General features: G+C 44.0%; 1 protein-coding gene across 1 annotated transcript in view; it reads left to right on the top strand.

Moving 5' to 3' along the window:
- The window catches only part of SMARCC1 (SWI/SNF related BAF chromatin remodeling complex subunit C1), a 192,444-nt gene that overhangs the window by 36,786 nt on the left and 135,766 nt on the right, over positions 1–19,892 (top strand). The window contains exons 8-10 of the mRNA XM_048837290.2: positions 1,416–1,491; positions 18,574–18,699; positions 19,458–19,576. Coding sequence (XP_048693247.2) covers positions 1,416–1,491; positions 18,574–18,699; positions 19,458–19,576 — 321 coding nt within the window. The remainder of the gene's footprint in view (positions 1–1,415; positions 1,492–18,573; positions 18,700–19,457; positions 19,577–19,892) is intronic.

The following is a 19,892-nucleotide window of genomic DNA, read 5'->3' as shown; positions in this document are numbered from 1 at the left end:
TTTGAAGATATCAAGAAATGGCAAATCCACCACTTCTCTGTTAATTTGTTCCAATGATTAATTGCCCTCTTTGTTAAAACCACAATTAACTACAGCTGTTAGCTGAGGATCTTTATTACTGATGGTGTGATGTAAGAGGCAGAACACAACTACATTTTCAGATCCCAGGTAGCTTTCTGTGTTGGTTGTGTGTATGCTTAATATTTAAAAAAAAAAACAAAAACCCACACTTTTATATATTGACCTAATTGGATTGAAAGTTATTAAATATACAACCCCACCAACTTATTTCTCAAAGGCACTGTTTAGAGTTTAATTGCACCATACTATGTAGTGTGAATATGAGATGAAAATTTACAGTAGATAAGAATTTGTTTATAATCATGCCCATTACAGCCATCCAATAACCAGCATGAAAGTAAATCTAAATTTTCCCATGGAACTGTGTAGATTTCAATGACAGCTTGGTGTAAATGGCCTTTGCACTAGGAATCTGCAAACCTAAATGTAAAAATTTCTATTGAAAAAAATCCCTTCTTAGGGCCAAAATGTCCGTTGTGGTATGCTTGCAGGACTCGTTGATTTCAACAGGGGTTGTGTGTATGTGTCCAGTAGAAGTGAACACCAAATTCGCAGGTGGGAGGGATGGGACCACACTTCCTAATTACTTCTTCATTTTGCAATAAAGCATTTTTAGTACACTTTTATTTTTACATCAGTTATATTCAGTTCTGCGTACCAACTGTGTCCATATAAAAATCAGACCAATCCAGCCAATTAAAGTGAGAGCAAAGAAATGCTGTGGCCTGCTTGGGTCTTTATCACATGCCTAGTGTTGATTACAAAGTTATCTGACTTCTTTTCGGTTGAACTGTTGCAAGTGACCATTTTTTGGGATGGCACGTAATTTGGTGAAACAGGAAAATAATGGTCAGATGGATTCTGTAGAACTAGAGGCTTGTGGGAAAGATTGTATTGCTGCCTTTTATTTTCGGAGTCTAATGAATCTTAATTAAAATCGATAAGGTTAAGAAACATGGGAGCAACTTAGTAAATTAATGGTGCAGAGAAATAAGAATTCACTCAGGAATTCCTTAAACACCACCGAAACCTGAAATTATCAGAAAATATATAATTTACTGTTCGTGAGCTTTTATAAATTTCTAACTCAGAAATTTAAATTTCTGTATTGCATCAGTTGCATTGAATCACTCCTTTTTCCACTGCATTTTTTTTAATATTCCTCTGAGAGAAGCCAGCAAATGTTCTTATGATAGAAAATAACTTGACACCATTCTGTCCTAGTGGTATGATTTGAACATGCTTTGATGGCTCAACAGAAACTCTTGCCAGTGGTTTTTGGGATGAACAGCCTAGAGGACCAATTCATTTTTTCTCTTCTGATTCCCTTTTAGCTATGATACTTGGGTTCATGCTAGTGACATTGAAGCTGAAATTGAAGATGCTCCAATTCCAGAAAAACCATGGAAGGTGAGAGCCTTTAAGAAAATTGTTCTGAAGTGCTATTTAAGTATGTTGTATCCTGAGGTGCTGTTCTGGAGGGTGTTTTGAAAGGATGAAGATGTAGTAGAAAGACGGCCTGAGATATAAGGCCTTGTGTTAAAGGCCTGGTATGAACCTGAGGCTAAAAACTGAGTCTGTGGATTTATTGAGCAGTTCGATCAGAGCCTGTTGTATGGGCTATTTGGCCAGAGTCAGTACAGCACACAAAAAGAACAGACACATGCAGCCAAACATCTAACGACAGATGCATGTGCATTCAGTCTTTCCCACTTACATGGAAAAAGTCAAAATCAATATTTTTAGTATCACAATTAACATATAAAACACCCACATTTCTTTGGTTTGGAGATGACCCAAATGTTGCTTCTGGTGATTATAAAGAACGGGAAAGAGGAAATAACACATCCCTGTTATGCCAAGGATAATCTCTTACATTTAATTAGGCCTCATTCAAAGTGCTCTGTACTATCAGAATCTCTTTACTCACCACTAAATTTCAGCCACTGCTGAGGTAGAACCTAGCAACTGTTTAGTTGGACATAGCATCATCATACAACCGTTTAGGACTGAGAGTGGAAAAATACCATTTGTGATCAAATTTCAGGGGAAACTTGGATAGACTGTAATATACAAACTGAGATCTGCCTAGAACATGAGGGTAGCATCCTTATGATTGGACCCTGATTTGGTTGGTCCCTGGGCATTACTGTAATGTAAATGTTAAATAGAATCCCCCAGGAGTATGATTATCATCCTGGGAAGCAGTGACTTTGAGAAAGATTTGGGGGTTGTGGTAGATAATTACCTGAATATGTGCTCCCAGTGCTGTGGTCAAAAGGGCTAATGAAATCCTTGGTTGCATAAACAGGAATCTCAAGTAGGAGTAGAGCGCTTACTTTACCTTTGTATTTGACATTGGTGCAACCACTGTTGGAATGCTGTGTACCATTTTGTGTCCGCAATTAAAGAAGGAAGCTGATAAATTAGAGAGGGTTCAGAGAAGAGCCACAAGAATGATTAAAGAATTAGAAAACATACCTTATAGTGATAGACTCAAGGAGCTCATCTAATTAGCTTAACAAAGAGAAAATTTAAGGGGTGACTTGATTATTCTGTAAGTCCCTACATGGGGGACAAATATTTAATAATGGGCTCCTCAATCTCAAAAAGAAAGGTTATAACACAATCCAGTGGCTGGAAAGTTGAAGCTAAACAAATTCAGACTGGAAGTGAGGTATACATTTATAACAGTGAGAGTAAACTAACCATTGGAACAATTTACCAGGGGTTGTGGTGGATTTTCTGTCACTGACAATTTTTAAATCAAGATTGGACGTTTATCTGAAAGATCTGCTTTAGGAATTATTTCGGGGAAGTTCTGTGGCCTGCGTTATACAGGAGGTCAGACTAGATTAACACAGTGGGTCCCTTTTGGTTTAGACTCTCTGAAAAAGTGCCATGGTATTTTTAATCCCCACAGGTAATCAGTATCTCTCCAGCCCAGGAAACATCAGTGCCGTGCTCGCGGAGTCTGTTTCAGGCCCTTGCCTAAGGGCATAACTTTGTTTTTTTTAAAAAAAAAAAAAAACACAAAATATGAAGTAACACAAAACAAATAAATTCCCCTGATCAAAGCATGCTGCAGACCCAGAGGTCTTTCCCCTGGCCTCTTAGTGCTGAAAGAATGACACACCCCTTTCTTTAATCCCAGCTGAGTTATGTGACAGGCAAGCAGCTCATAACCCTTTCCTGTCTGTTTCATCCCTTCATAGTGTCTCCTCTGAAAGTTGGCAATTCCAGTATTACAGCTCCTTTAACAGCATATTGGGCATTCATAGAACCATCAAGTCATCTAGTCTAACCCCTTGCCAAGATGCAGGGTTTGTTGTGTCTAAACAATCCAAGACAGATGGCTATCCAGAGTCTTTCTGAAAAAACACTTATTTGGTTCTTTTTGAATCCCCAACACCACTTTCTGTAGTACTTGAATCAATGCCCCTGGGGCATTGTAAAAGAGGCAAATTCCAGGTCCGCTAATTTTTATTTCTCGTCTAAAATTGCCTTGCACTTTCACTTCCCACAATTGTTATGTAGCATTGCAAGGTTCTCTGAGAACTAATTTGTCTCATCCAAGAGGTAGCTGTATTTCAGTAAAAAGAAAAGGAGTACTTTTGGCACCTTAGAGACTAACCAATTTATTTGAGCATAAGCTTTCGTGAGCTACAGCTCACTTCATCGGATGCATACTGTGGAAAGTGTAGAAGATCTTTTTATACACACAAAGCATGAAAAAATACCTCCCCCCACCCCACTCTCCTGCTGGTAATAGCTTATCTAAAGTGATCACTCTCCTTACAATGTGTATGATAATCAAGTTGGGCCATTTCCAGCACAAATCCAGGTTTTTTCTCCAACCCCTCAGACAGAGACAAACACCTACAAGATCTCTATCAAGCATTCTTACAACTACAGTACCCACCTGCGGAAGTGAAGAAACTGATAGAGCCAGAAGAGTTCCCAGAAGTCACCTACTACAGGACAGGCCTAACAAAGAAAATAACAGAACGCCACTAGCCGTCACCTTCAGCCCCCAACTAAAACCCCTCCAACGCATTAAGGATCTACAGCCTATCCTGAAGGATGACCCAACACTCTCACAAATCTTGGGAGACAGGCCAGTCATTGCCTACAGACAGCCCCCCAACCTGAAGCAAATACTCACCAGCAACCACATACCACACAACAGAACCACTAACCCAGGAACCTATCCTTGCAACAAAGTCCGTTGCCAACTGTGCCCACATATCTATTCAGGGGACACCATCACAGGGCCTAATAACATCAGCCACACTATCAGAGGCTCATTCACCTGCACATCCACCAGTGTGATATATGCCATCATGTGCAAGCAATGCCCCTCTGCCATGTACATTGGTCAAACTGGACAGTCTCTACGTAAAAGAATAAATGGACACAAATCAGATGTCAAGAATTATAACATTCATAAACCAGTGGGAGAACACTTCAATCTCTCTGGTCACGCGATTACAGACATGAAAGTTGCGATATTACAACAAAAAAACTTCAAATCCAGACTCCAGTGAGAGACTGCTGAATTGGAATTCATTTGCAAATTGGATACAATTAACTTAGGCTTGAATAGAGACTGGGAGTGGCTAAGTCATTATGCAAGGTAACCTATTTCCCCTTGTTTTTTCCTACCCCCCTGTGCCCCCCCCCAGACGTTCTTGTTAAACCCTGGATTTGTGCTGGAAATGGCCCACCTTGATTATCATACACATTGTAAGGAGAGCGATCACTTTAGATAAGCTATTACCAGCAGGAGAGGGGTGGGGGGAGGTATTTTTTCATGCTTTGTGTGTATAAAAAGATCTTCTACACTTTCCACAGTATGCATCCGATGAAGTGAGCTACAGCTCACAAAAGCTTATGCTCAAATAAATTGATTAGTCTCTAAGGTGCCACAAGTACTCCTTTTCTTTTTGCTAATACAGACTAACACGGCTGTTACTCTGAAACCTGTATTTCAGTGATGGTGATGTGATCCTTATTTCACTTACCTCACAGCTTTGTTGAGACTGTTTTTTCTTTGAGTGCTTGCTCATGTCCATTCCATGTTAGGTGTGTGCACACTGCGTGCACCATTGCCATAGATTTTTCCCGTAGCGGTATCCGTTGGGCTGGCTCTAGCGCCCTCTGGAGCCGTGCGCTCATGCACCAGTATAAGGAGTGCTGCCAGCCATGAACGCTTTCAGTTCCTTCTTACCGCCCATGACAGTTGTTGGACCAACCCTTTTTGCTTTGGCAAGGCTTTCTTCCCAGGGGTTTTGGACTCTCGCTCTTCGTTCTTAGTTATCATAGTTTAGTATGTATAGTTTTTGTAATTAATATTATTGTACATAGTGTAAATAGATCCTGTCGTCAAGGGACTCAGTCACCCCAGGGGCCAGGCATGCCATGATCCGCAGGCTTCAAACCGTATGCCTTCTATGGCAAACCTATGCCCATGAGTGATCCGTACTCCAACTGCTTGAAGTGCTTGGTGGAAGACTCACATGAAGGACAAGTGCCAGATCTGTCAGGACTTCAGACCATGCATTAAAGAGGGCAGAGACATTTGGCTGAAGGCTGTCTTCATGGAAGCTGTCCTCAGACCAGACTCAGAGCAGAGGTGCTCTGATCTGACACCAAGCATTTCAGCATTGGGGCGAAGTGCTGCTCTGGCACCGAGCTCTTCCTGGCACTATTTATTATCTAGGTGCCAAGGAAAAAGCACAAAAAGCAGCGCACCAACAGACCGTACTCACGGGTGAAGAAGAAAGACAAGTGCGGGGAGGGAAGGCAGCACAGTGAGACCTGTGCCAGGCCACTCTTCCATTCCCAGGCCCATGATGGCACTGTCAACTCTGCCTAGAGTGATGAGTCTGATGTGGGACCGTCTGCCAATAACCGGAAGCCACCTTGGCTGTTCCGTCGATCTCAGAGGCTGTTCAAGCAGCGAGGGTCCTACTTTCTCTCTCGGTCCCCTCCAGCTCTGTTGGGACACCCTCCAGCTCCAGTGTCCAGAATCAAGAAGGAACAGAGGGCATCAGGCTCATTCCCAACACAGGGCCCCCTGGCACCCTGTAGAGGCAATCCAACCCTGATCCCAGTGTCCCAACCATCTCTGGTCCGCCACCAGTCCCAGAACCTGGGCATCACATGGTGGCAGAATCAGCTACCACTCCTCCATGGTCTCTGAGAGAGACCTCTCTTCTGAGTCCAAAGGGGAACCATATGTGCAACCTCAGGCTCACCACAGGTATCCAACCTATGCACCACCGGACTTCAGTACCAGTCCTCCCAATGGGTCACTGGCCCAATGCAGTGGCTGTACTGGAACCGCTGGGGATTTCCCCTGGCACTGGGTCCTCCCTCCCATCGCTCCTACTTGGTCGTTTCCGGGAGGCACGCTACCACTCCTCCTTGCTCAGCATCAGACCCCAACTCTAGTACCAACCCTGGTTGGACATCGCTGAGGCTGAGGAAGAAGAGGGAACCCCTCCTCTTGTGCAAACTTCCTCCTCATCCTCTCCACACAAGGCTTTCACAGGACCCAATAGCCTGATTCTGCAGGGCAATTTCAGGGCCCATCAGGACCTTTTGAAATGGGTAGCTGCGAACCTGAGTCTGGAAATTGAGGACCTTAAAGAGACATCCCACAGCCTTACTGAGATCCTGACTGCAGTAGCTTCCTCTAAGGTGGCCTTACACATCAATGAGGTGGCGATTGGACCAGTCAAGACCCTATGGCAAACTCCTTCTCTTCCCCCGCCTCACGGAGGGCAGAGAAAAATTATGTGCCAGTGAGTGGGTTCAAATACTTGTACTTGCACTATCCTCCAAGATCTCTGGTGGCAGCTGCAGCAAATGAGGGACAGGCAAGGCCACTTGAGCACAACCTTTTCGGAAGAAAGGTTAATTAGACAGGTAGCCTTCAACTACCTAGCTCTAACCAGCAAGCTTTGCTGGGGAGATACAGTTATAATCTGTGGGACTCACTGGCTAAATTTAAAGACTCCCTGCCCCAAGATGCAAGGCAAGAATTTGCTGCTCTCTTGGAAGAGGGTAAAATGTGGCTACAACTTCTCTACAGGTGGCTCTGAATGCAGTCAATGTGACAGCCAGGACAATGGCCTCCACTGTTACCGTGAGGTGGTGTTCTTGGCTCCAGTCCTTGGAGCTTTCTCACAAGGTCCAACAGTCCATCTAGGGCCTCCCCTCCGAAGGCTCCTCTAGGACCACCCTACCATTTTTCGGCCTTTATGCTCTGCTGGCTTTCAGGAAGCACTTCAGACCCCAACATCCTCCTTGTTTCTCGGTGCCTCCAAGATAAGAGCTCTACAAAGGGAAAGGTTATAAATGGTGCTAACCACACTCATCCACCTCAGCCTCCCAGCCAGGGTCTCAGAGGTACTCCAGGGGGCCCAAGCAGGTGTTTTGAAGGTGCACACAAGGCTGCTGTACCAATCACCATTTCGGATCCATTCCCCTTTTTACTTTTGGACCATCTGTCACACTTTAGCCCAGCATGGTCATACATAACATCAGACTGTTGTGTTCTAAGTACAGTGACAATTGGCTATACCCTTCAATTTTCATCCGCCTCTCCCTCCAGTTCTCCTTCCCCATCCTTCTTCAGGGATCCTTCTCACCAGCATCTCCTCGCCTAGGAGGTGCAGCCCCTCCTACGAATGGGGGTGGGGGAGGTGTTCAACAAGATTTGAGAGGAAAGAGGTTTTTATTCCTGATATTTCCTAATCCCAAAGGCCAAAGGGGAAATCTGAACTATCCTGGACCTGCGTCACCTCAACAGATACCTTAAGGAACAGGTTCCGCATGATCTCTCTGGATCCAGGAGACTGTTACACCATCCTTGACTTAAAGGATGTATATTTTCACATTTCTATTTTCTGTGGTCACAGAAGATTTCTCAGGTTTGTCTCAGGGTCAGCACCACTACCAGTTCACCACTCTTCCCTTCAGCCTATCAGTGCACCCCACTCCCCCCCCGCCCCCCCGGATTTTCACAAAATCTATGTTTGGAGGTAGCAGCCTTCCTTAGATGGCGAGGCATCCAGGTGTACCTGTACCTTGATGACTGGCTGATCAAAGGCTGGCAGGCTCAAGTTCAGAACAGCATCAGCACAGTCCAAACCACTTTCCGAGCACTGGGTCTGCTGATAAAAGTCAATTCTTGTCTTGGTTCAGAGAATAGAATGTATTGGGGAGTGCTTGACTTGATCCAAGGTAGGGCCTTCCTGCCGGAAGCCCAATTCAGGACTATGTCAGACCTGATATCCGATGTCATGGTCCACCCAATTACGACAGCTTGGGTTTGCCTCAAGCAACTGGGGCACATGGTGGCATGCACTTGTGTTTCAACATGCAAGACTTCCCCCCTCCAGATGTGGCTAGTGTCGGTATAGTCCCTCAACAGACACCATTTGGACTCTATATACTCACAGTTCCTCCCCATGTCCTTGCCTCCCTGCAATGGTGGAAAGACCCAAGATCAGTAATGATGGGGGTGATCTTTGCTACTCTTTGACCGTCTGTAGCTTTAATCTCGGACATACTGGACTTAGGGTGGGGAGCCAACCACAACAACCTCAGGACTCAGGGCCTCTGGCCCCAAGAACTCTCCCTGCACATAAATGTCACGGATCTCAGGGCAGTACGTGTAGCTTGCCAAGTGTTCCTTCCCCAGATCTCAGGCAAAGTGGTGCAAGTCCTGACAGATAATACCATGGCCATGTTCTATATCAACAAACAGGAAGGGGCCTGATCTTCAGCCCCTATGTCTATAGGACATCTCCAGGAAGCACTCCATTCTTCTTGTGGTGTCACATGTCCCAGGAGCCCGGAATGTACTGGTGGATCACCTCAACAGATCCTTTTCCTAATACCATAAGTGGTCCCTTCACTTTTAGAGGTCACCAGGTTAATCTTCTAAAGGTGTCGCGCCCCCCCTCCCCCCCCACCTCCACCCCTCCGGCAGACCTGTTCACTACCAGACAGAACAGGAAATGCCATCAGTTTTGCTTGCTGCATGTGCACAGCCCGCACTCCCTCTCCAATGCTTTTCTGCACCCATGGTCAGATCTCCGATTCTGTGCCTTTCCCCGGATCCCTCTGGTTCACAAGGTTCTACTAAAAGTCAAATGAGACAAGGAGAGAGTTATTCTGATAACCCTGGCATGTCCACGCCAACACTGGTTTGGCACATTCCTTGATCTGTCAGTAGCATCTTCACTCTCAATCCCACTCTGTCTGGACCTAATCTCACAAGACCACAGCCGGTTGCTTCACCTGAACCTTGCCTCCCTGAACCTAATTGTGTGGTTGCTGCATGGCTGAACCTAGAGGAACAAGCTTGCTCAGAACAGGTCCACAGGTCTTGTTAGGGAGTAGAAAGCCGTTTACCAGGGCCACCTACCTGCTGCCAAGTGTAAATGCTCCTCGACATGGGCATCTTAACAAGCTCTCTCTCAGTCTCGATATTCCTTCAATGTATCTTGGACTACTTGCTCCACTTAAAGCAGCAGGGACCGGCCTTCACATTTATGAAGATGCACTCAGCAGCAGTCTCAGCCTTCCACCCTCCAGTGAACGGCAGGTCAGTGTTCTCCCACGAGATGATGGTACAGTTTCTCAAGGAGTTGGAGAAGCTCTATCCTCATGAGCTGATTTTCTCCCCCCCCCCCCCCCCCCCGCACCCCCCTCCCATGGGACTTAAACCTTATTCTGTTGAGACTCACGGGTCCCCCCGCATTTGAGCCGCTAGCATTGTGCCCTCTGCTGCTTCTCTCTTGGAAAGTCGCCTTCTTGATAGCAAACACATCGGTCAGAAGGGTCTCTGAAACCAAGGCCCTTATATCAAAACTGTCTTACACACTGCTCTTCAAGGACAAGGTCCAACTGCAGCCCCACCCAGCCTTCCTGCCAAAGGTGGCGTCACAATTCTATAACCATTTTCCTGCCAGTTTTCTTCCTGGAGCCTCTCAAGAACTCTGAGTAATGGCTGCTTCACTCATTGGACTCATTAGGAATACCCTTGCCTTTTCTATGGAGAGGACTGAACCCTTCCACACATCCATGCAACTCTTCGTAGCAGTATTGAAAAGGGTGAGAGGTTATCCTGCGTCAGCCCGGATAACCATCTGTGTTTGGGTGTGCTACAAGCAGGCGAATGTCCCGCCTTTGGCCATCTTAACCGCTCACTCCACAAGAGCCCAGGCTTCGTTAGCAGTGTTCCTCACATGGGTCCCGATCCAGGACGTCTGCAGGGCTGCAGTCTGGTTATCAGTACACACCTTCGCATCTCGCTATGCCATCACCCAACAAGTCCTGTTTGATGCCAGTTTCAGGAGAGTGGTATTGCTGTAAGCAAGTCCGTGAACTCCGAGCCCACCGCTGGGGGTACTGCTTGTGAGTAACCTAACATAGAACATATTCAGAAGGGAAGAAACGGTTACTAACCTTTCCATAACTGTTCTTTGAGATGTGGTATATCTTGATTTTAGTAAAGCTTTTGATACTGTCCCGCATGACCTTCTCATAAATAAACTAGGGGAATGCAACCTAGATGGAGCTATTATAAGGTGAGTATAAAACTGGTTGGAAAACTGTTCCCAGAGAGTAGTCATCCGTTGTTCATACTGGAAGGTTATAACGAGTAGGGTCCCGTAGGGATCAGTTCTGGGTCCTGTTCTGTTCAATATCTTCATCAGTGATTGAGATAATGGCATAGAGAGTACACTTATAAAGTTTGCGGACAATACCAAGTTGGGAGGGGTTGCAAGTGCTTTGGAGGATAAGAATAAAATTCAAAATGACCTGGACAAGCTGGAGAAATGGTCTGAAGTAAATAGGATGAAATTCAATAAGGACAAATGCAAAGTACTCCATTTAGGAAGGAACAGTCAGCTACACACACATAAAATAGGAAATGACTGCCTAGGAAGGAGTACTGCGGAAAGGGATCTGGGGGTCATAGTGAACCACAAGCTAAATATGAGTCAACAGCGTAACGCTGTTGCAAAAAAAAAAAAAAAAAAAATCATCATCATTCTGGGATGTATAAGCAGGAGTGTTGTAAGCAAGACACGAGAAGTAATTCTTCCACTTTACTCTATGCTGATTAGGCCTCAAATGGAGTATTGTGTCCAGTTTTGGGTGCCACGTTTCAGGAAAGATGTGGACAAATTGGAGAAAGTCCAGAGAAGAGCAACAAAAATGACTCAAAGTCTAGAAAACATGATCTGTGAGGGAAGATTGAAAAAATTGGTTTTGTTTAGCTTGGAAAAGAGAAGACTGAGAGGACATAACAATTTTCAAGTACGTAAAAGGGTGTTACAAAGAGGAGGGAGAAGAATTGTTCTTAACCTCTGAGGATAGGACAAGAAGCAATGGGCTTAAATTGCAGCAAGGGTGGTTTAGGTTGGACATTAGGAAAAACTTCCTAACTGTCAGGATGGTTAAGTACTGGAATAAATTGCATAGGGAGGTTGTGGAATCTCCATCATTGAGGATTTTTAAGAGCAGATTAGACAAACACCTGTCAGGAATGGTCGAGATAATCAGTCCTGCTACGAGTGCAGGGGACTGGACTAGATGACCTCTCGAGGTCCCTTCCAGTCCTATGATCCTATAATGATTCTTTGTGTTGCTCATGTCCATTCCATGACCCACCCTTGTACCCCTCTGTCGGAGTTACCAGCAAGAAGGAACTGAGAGGATATGTGACCAGTAGTGACCCTTATGCCAGCGCATATGCACACAGCTCCAGAGGGCACTAGGACCAGTCTGACGGATACCACACAGGGAAAAATCTCTGCCAGCAGATCACATGGCACACACACACCTAACGTGGAATGAACATGAGTGACAGATTTCAAACAGCAGTTACGGAAATAATTGGCAATGGTTTTTTTGTAAAGTGGTTCGACATCCTTCGATGAAGGGTGTAATAAAAGCAGAAAGCACTGTAATAACTGAATTTTTGTACAGAATTATGAAGGATTGCTGTTGTAGGAACTGCTTTAAACCCCCAACATACTATAGCAGCGGCCAAAGCACTGGAAATTAAAATTCTGATTTCTTCTTGCATAGAGAAGTTAACCATTTTCGGTTAGGTCCTTCCATTTTAAAGGCGATGAAGAAAATAAACTCTTGCTGTGGTCTTTCACTTTATTGAAATCAATTCTTAGCTGTTTTGGGGGTGATATCACTAGAATCAGTTAAGGGCTTGCCTAGATTGCAAATTTGCTGCGTTCGTGCTAGTGATTTAAGCTCTTGAGTCTGGTTGTGGTTTGGCTCAGTCCTGAAATAGATGCCAATTTCTGCAAGCTCTGCTGAGCACATTGCACAGTTCATGTCCCTTGGATTGATTCCAGCTTGCCAAAAGCATTTGGACGATGGCAAAATTGTGCCAATTGTACGAAAATAACCTTCCAACATATGTATGAAAAGCAGTGATGGATTGTTATAGTGACATTTGCACAGTCATTAACATCTTGCTTTTGTTAAAAGGGTTATGATTTAACTGGAACTCTGACCATTGCTGCTGTTAGTTATGAAAACTAAATCAACACTTTCTGGTCTATTGAACTTGTAAGGGCTCAAAACAACAATAGCAGCCTTATTTAGGTTCTTTACATGATTAGAGGTCTGTTTGTGGCACAGTGGTTTCTCTCTTGATTTAGTTCATTGAAAGAAAACAAGATAAGGAAACAATTGTAATAAAAATTGCACATACTGCTTATTCATTTATAAATAGAGAAGAACATTTCATGCTGTTGTGTTTTGTTACTAATTTGTTTAGCATCAATGCAGGAGGAGATCTTTGAGGTCAGATCAGGAGAAGAAAATTAATTTTTGGTTGGATGATTGGAGAGGGGTGGGGTTGATTTTATAAATAGCTCTTTAAATCTTGTTTTAAATATTAAAGTCAAGCTCAAGCCCATTTTTATTACTTACATATTTAAACTAGAAGCCCATTCAAAGAGGTTATCCAAGTAAATCAGTGTCTGGTTTTCTAGACAGTCTTCCATAGCTAGCTGAAAACTCTTTCACTTGTGATTCTGCTTCCTCCCCTCCCTTTTGCTCCTTTGGCTGTGGCAGAGTATCTCTTGGTTATCTTCCAGGCTTCTGGAATCCTGGACCAGTGTTGCTTTCAAGCAGGATGAAGGCAGGGATGATGTGTTCTGACTGTCGCTTGACACGTGAAGCCATTTGAATTTCATGAAAAGCCTTTGTCATAAATATAAAGGGAAGGGTAAACCCCTTTGAAATCCCTCCTGGCCAGGGGAAAGCTCCTCTCACCTGTAAAGGGTTAAGAAGCTAAAGGTAACCTCGCTGGCACCTGACCAAAATGACCAATGAGGAGACAAGATACTTTCAAAAGCTGGGAGGAGGGAGACAAACAAAGGGTCTGTGTCTGTCTGGGTGCTGCTCTTGCCAGGGACAGAACAGGAATGGAGTCTTAGAACTTTTAGTAAGTAATCTAGCTAGGTATGTGTTAGATTATGATTTCTTTAAATGGCTGAGAAAAGAATTGTGCTGAATAGAATAACTATTTCTGTCTGTGTATCTTTTTTGTAACTTAAGGTTTTGCCTAGAGGGGTTCTCTATGTTTTTGAATCTAATTACCCTGTAAGATATCTACCATCCTGATTTTACAGGGGGGATTCCTTTATTTCTATTTACTTCTATTTTTTATTAAAAGTCTTCTTGTAAAAACTGAATGCTTTTTCATTGTTCTCAGATCCAAGGGTTTGGGTCTGTGGTCACCTATGCAAATTGGTGAGGCTTTTTATCCAACATTTCCCAGGAAAGGGGGGGTGCAAGTGTTGGGAGGATTGTTCATTGTTCTTAAGATCCAAGGGTCTGGGTCTGTAGTCACCTAGGCAAATTGGTGAGGCTTTTTACCAAACCTTGTCCAGGAAGTGGGGTGCAAGGTTTTGGGGAAGTATTTTGGGGGGAAAGACGCGTCCAAACAGCTCTTCCCCAGTAACCAGTATTAGTTTGGTGGTGGTAGCGGCCATTCCAAGGATAACGGGTGTAATATTTTGTACCTTGGGGAAGTTTTGACCTAAGCTGGTAAAGATAAGCTTAGGGGGTTTTTTCATGCAGGTCCCCACATCTGTACCCTAGAGTTCAGAGTGGGGGAGGAACCTTGACATGGTGGCAGCGGTGGGATTAACCTGAAATCATCTGAGATCCAGTTGAGATTTTTTGAACTAGAAATACAGATTTTAAAAAGGAAATTTTTTTTTCTTTGGAAAGAAAGTCCAGAAAGCAGCTTTGAAACTGAAAGCAGCTTGGTTTCTCTCTGCTTTGTGGCCAAGCAGAGACAAAAGGGGATTATCTTGTGAATTGCAGGTTTTCTTTGCCTGGAGGCAGGGTACTTAACTCCTGCAGGGAACTTCACAGTCTTCCAACCCAGAGGTGTTTTTCTTTCTTTTCTTCCTAAAAGTAAATAGGGGGTGTGTGTTCTACCCATTTGCTTTTTCTTTGGGCTGGGTAAGCAGGTTTCCAAGCAGTTGGAGGTTTTTTGCTTTAATTTGGGCCCAGAGCAGAGACAAGGGAATTGTCTTTTTCTGTAGGCTGACAATCACTATCAGAGAATAGGTATTCTATTGCAGCACAGCAAAATTTTACAGCCAAGTTTTGTTTGTTTATTTCTAAACCTTAGGTGTAAAGTTAGTTAAAAACAGAGAGGTTAGAATGACCAAATCCTCAGCTCGACTACAGCTGGAATTAGCCAAATTTCAGGCTGAGGAAAGACAAAGGGAACATGAAAGACAGATAGAACTCATGCGGCTGGAGAAGGAGGTACAGGAGGCTGCCCACAAGAGGGAAATGGAGGCAAGGAAGCATGTGGAGGAGGAGAAGGAAAAAGAGAGGAAGCATGTGGAGGAGGAGAAGGAAAAAGAGAGGAAGCATGTGGAGGAGGTGGAGAGGATAAAGGCCCAGCAGAATATACCAACAAACCCTAGCAATCCTTCTCCAGGTACCACTTCCCATCCCAGAAAGTTCCCCACCTACAAGGCAGGTGATGATACTGAGGCCTTCTTAGAAAACTTCGAAAGGGCCTGCCTTGGGTACAACATCTCTACTGACCAATACATGGTAGAGCTGAGGCCGCAGCTCAGTGGACCCTTAGCTGAGGTGGCAGCTGAAATGCCTAAAGAACACATGAACAAGTATGAACTGTTTAAATCCAAGGCGAGAGTCAGAATGGGGATAACACCCGAGCAGTCTCGTCGGAGGTTCAGAGCCCTAAGGTGGAAACCAGACATGTCATTTACCCGACATGCCTACCACATTGTGAAACATTGGGATGCCTGGATATCAGGAGCAAGTGTTGAATCTCCAGTAAATTTGCCCTTCCTAATGCAAATGGAACAATTCTTAGAGGGTGTTCCTGAGGAAATAGAAAGATACATCCTAGACGGGAAGCCCAAAACTGTAATCGAGGCAGGAGAGATTGGAGCCAGATGGGTGGAGGTGGCAGAGAAGAAGAAAACTGGTCGCAGTTGGAGTGGAGACCAGAAGGGACCACCCCAGACCACACCCTATTACCGGGGGCCGCCCAAAGCCCCACCTACCTCCCAAAGAACCCTCCAGACCCCTTATCGTCCCACCACCCCGTTCTCCAGCAACCCTCCTCGCCCCAGTGACCGGTTATTACAGACGATTTGTACCGCACTACAGCCAAATCGCTGCCCCACTGACAGACCTAACCAAAAAGAAACAGCCAAATGCTGTTCAGTGGACCGGAAAGTGTCAGAAGGCCTTTAACAAGCTTAAAGCGACACTCATGTCTGACCCTGTACTAAGGGCCCCAGACTTTGACAAACCGTTCCCAGTAACCACAGATGCGTCCGAGCGTGGTGTGGGAGCAGTTTTAATGCAGAAAGGACCTGATCAAGAATTCCACCCTGTAGTGTTTCTCAGCAAAAAACTGTCTGAGAGGGAAAGCAACTGGTCAGTCACTGAAAAAGAATGTTATGCCATTGTCTACGCTCTGGAAAAGCTACGCCCATATGTTTGGGGACGGCGTTTCCAACTGCAAACCGACCATGCTGCACTAAAGTGGCTTCACACCGTCAAAGAAACTAACAAAAAACTTCTTCGGTGGAGTTTAGCTCTCCAAGATTTTGATTTCGACATCCAACACATCTCAGGAGCTTCTAACAAAGTGGCTGATGCACTCTCCCGTGAAAGTTTCCCAGAGTCAACTGGTTAAAATCGTCCTTGAGATGTGGAAAATATTGTTAGTCTTTATGTACTTGGTAGTATATTTAGAGATGCATGTGTCTTATTAACTCTGTTTTTCCTAGAGCTCCAGGAAGAAATCCCAGCCAGTGTTTCACCCTAGCTGAGATTTGGGGGGCGTGTCATAAATATAAAGGAAAGGGTAAACCCCTTTGAAATCCCTCCTGGCCAGGGGAAAGCTCCTCTCACCTGTAAAGGGTTAAGAAGCTAAAGGTAACCTCGCTGGCACCTGACCAAAATGACCAATGAGGAGACAAGATACTTTCAAAAGCTGGGAGGAGGGAGACAAACAAAGGGTCTGTGTCTGTCTGGGTGCTGCTCTTGCCAGGGACAGAACAGGAATGGAGTCTTAGAACTTTTAGTAAGTAATCTAGCTAGGTATGTGTTAGATTATGATTTCTTTAAATGGCTGAGAAAAGAATTGTGCTGAATAGAATAACTATTTCTGTCTGTGTATCTTTTTTGTAACTTAAGGTTTTGCCTAGAGGGGTTCTCTATGTTTTTGAATCTAATTACCCTGTAAGATATCTACCATCCTGATTTTACAGGGGGGATTTCTTTATTTCTATTTACTTCTATTTTTTATTAAAAGTCTTCTTGTAAAAACTGAATGCTTTTTCATTGTTCTCAGATCCAAGGGTTTGGGTCTGTGGTCACCTATGCAAATTGGTGAGGCTTTTTATCCAACATTTCCCAGGAAAGGGGGGGTGCAAGTGTTGGGAGGATTGTTCATTGTTCTTAAGATCCAAGGGTCTGGGTCTGTAGTCACCTAGGCAAATTGGTGAGGCTTTTTACCAAACCTTGTCCAGGAAGTGGGGTGCAAGGTTTTGGGGAAGTATTTTGGGGGGAAAGACGCGTCCAAACAGCTCTTCCCCAGTAACCAGTATTAGTTTGGTGGTGGTAGCGGCCATTCCAAGGATAACGGGTGTAATATTTTGTACCTTGGGGAAGTTTTGACCTAAGCTGGTAAAGATAAGCTTAGGGGGTTTTTTCATGCAGGTCCCCACATCTGTACCCTAGAGTTCAGAGTGGGGGAGGAACCTTGACAGCCTTAGTTGACAAAAATGGTTGTTCACTGGAGCACTTCAAGTGTGAAGTGAAGAGTTTAATTGTTTGTTTCCCCATCCCCATGCTTTTGTCTGTAGAGGTCAAAGCGTCACTGGTATTTGTTGTTAAGGTGTAGTTCGGAAAAGGTGAATAGATGAGCCTGTATTACTGAAACTGCCTGTCAAAAGATGGCATTGTCCAGGAATGTTGACATTACATATATTTAGTCAATTTTTCTCTTTTCAGCTAGCTTTTTAAGAAATATGAATCACTGTCCAAGACAAAAACTGATTGCATAGTCTCCTGTAGCTACAAATCAGTCTTTAGAACTGCATGGGAAAAGCCTAATAAGGCTTGATAGTGGGAAGCAGTGGCATTGATGTGTCCCTTTCAGAATCTTACAAGGCTTTTAGTGCTGCTCAATTGGTAGATGTTTCTTTCCCAAATCTCTACTCCATAAGTGTCAATTTCATTGATTGGTGTCCATGTTGGAATGTACTATATATTTGTACATATGTGTGACTTCAGTACAGGCTAAGAGAATGATTGCCGAAGGGACTACAGTTCTCTCTTCATTCCCAGAACAGGCATGGCATCAATGCAAGCTTCCCCTACTTCTAGGAATGAGAGGGAAGTTCAGTCCTTGAGCTTTCTGTTGAGACTGCCAACAAAGACACCAGCTGTGAGCATTACTTTTTTTGTGTGTGATGGGGACAGCTATCCACTGGGAATTGGATTGTGACCATCAAGATGTTCCCTGTTATACCTTAAAGGTTTTTGTACAGAGTGCAGTTTTTGTATCTTTAGTCTCAAAGTGACACGTTCATACAGAATTGTCCCAACAAGAGCTCTCACCTGCCAGCACAAAAGACTTAGAATAACTAAGCAGCGGAAATAAGGAGGAAGTCAATAGACTTGGCATAATTACTTTGTTGCATTGCTTTATGCAGTTATTGTGTCTTAAATTTGGTACATAGGAAACCAATAAATGCTTTCCAAAACCTCCAACTTTGATAACCAAATTATAGTACTCCCTTTTCTTAGAGTCTTACTGGTTTGGTGATGGAGGCTTGTGTTCAAGTGCAAAGCTAGTGCAGAAACCTTGGCATTAGTGGGAGTCTATTTACTGACATCGAGATTTGTTGGATTTGCTGTTAGGTTCATGCCAAATGGATTCTGGACACAGATATATTCAATGAATGGATGAATGAAGAGGATTATGAGGTGGATGAGAACAAGAAGCCAGTGAGTTTTCGCCAGCGAATCTCTATGAAGAATGAAGAGGTATGGTATTTCTCTGTTGGTGGATGACTTGTTGATTTTTAGCAGTGTTAATTATATTCTTTACTACCATGTAAGTCAGACGTCTTGGGAATCAAAGCTGCTAAATTAGGTGCCAGTCTCTCAGGAGCTAATGGTACCAAGGTCACATGTAAATGCATATATGTTGCACCCTTCTGGAAAATGGACATACTTGGTGTTTCCTTTTGACGCAGCAAAGTGTCTTTTTTTCCCAAAAAATATAAATGTTGGGGCCTACTTTGCTTTTTCTTTTCCCTCCACAAACTTAAATTGGGGTAAATTGATACAGAAGCAATTTAAGATCTTAATTTCCAAATTTCTTTGGCCTGAAGTACATGTTGAGACCACTAACCCACACTTGTCACTATAATTGGGGAAAACACTGAAAACAGTAGCTATTCCTAGAAGTTACTCAGAGTTCAAGGTTAAATGCCAAATGTTCCCCATTCTGAGTGGGCCCAGTGCTTCAAACAAGTCAAAAGTTTGTATTTGGACCCTGCGGTGTTTTAAAAGCCCATTTCTGTGGCAGACAGCCATGCCAGCAGTTAAAGGTTAATTGTAGAAATGGTACAGGCCACTTTTCATATTGCAGTGTGGGTATTCTGGAGCTGAACTTGGTTGCTGCTGCAGTGCTCTTGTTTTAGCACCCTGGATGCAGGGCATATTAGGAGAGATCTGCAGTCTTAGTTTCAGTGAGCTGTGGTAATTGGTACTGACTGACAACTTCGCTTCTCTAACAGCCTGTCCGTAGCCCTGAGAGAAGAGACCGGAAAGCAGCAGCCAGTACCAGGAAAAGAAAGCATTCACCTTCCCCTCCCCCCACTCCCATGGAATCAAGGAAGAAGACTGGAAAGAAAGGGTGAGTGTCAGGATCAGACAACCAAAGATGAGCTTTGCTCAGGCTGAAACTGGAGCAGAGAGAGCTCTTGAAACAAGTAATTTTCCTCCATTCTTCCCCCAACATAACAATGTGTTTGCAATTGGAATGTATGAATTTTGCCTGCAGATGGAGCAAAGTCTGGTGCAGTCATTTATTCTAAACCTAATGAGAACTCCACCATTGAGAGGCAGATATCATTAACAGTGAGACTTAGGATTTGTCCATATTAGAATAGTATTCCCGATTGATCGAATTACACTAGTGCAAATCCCTTATGTAGATAGATGCATTTATA

Source organism: Caretta caretta, chromosome 2, assembly GCF_965140235.1.
Source record: "Caretta caretta isolate rCarCar2 chromosome 2, rCarCar1.hap1, whole genome shotgun sequence".
NCBI classification, from domain to species: domain Eukaryota; kingdom Metazoa; phylum Chordata; order Testudines; family Cheloniidae; genus Caretta; species Caretta caretta.
Note: the sequence above shows the minus strand (reverse complement) of the source record. Positions and strands in the feature narration are given on the sequence as shown.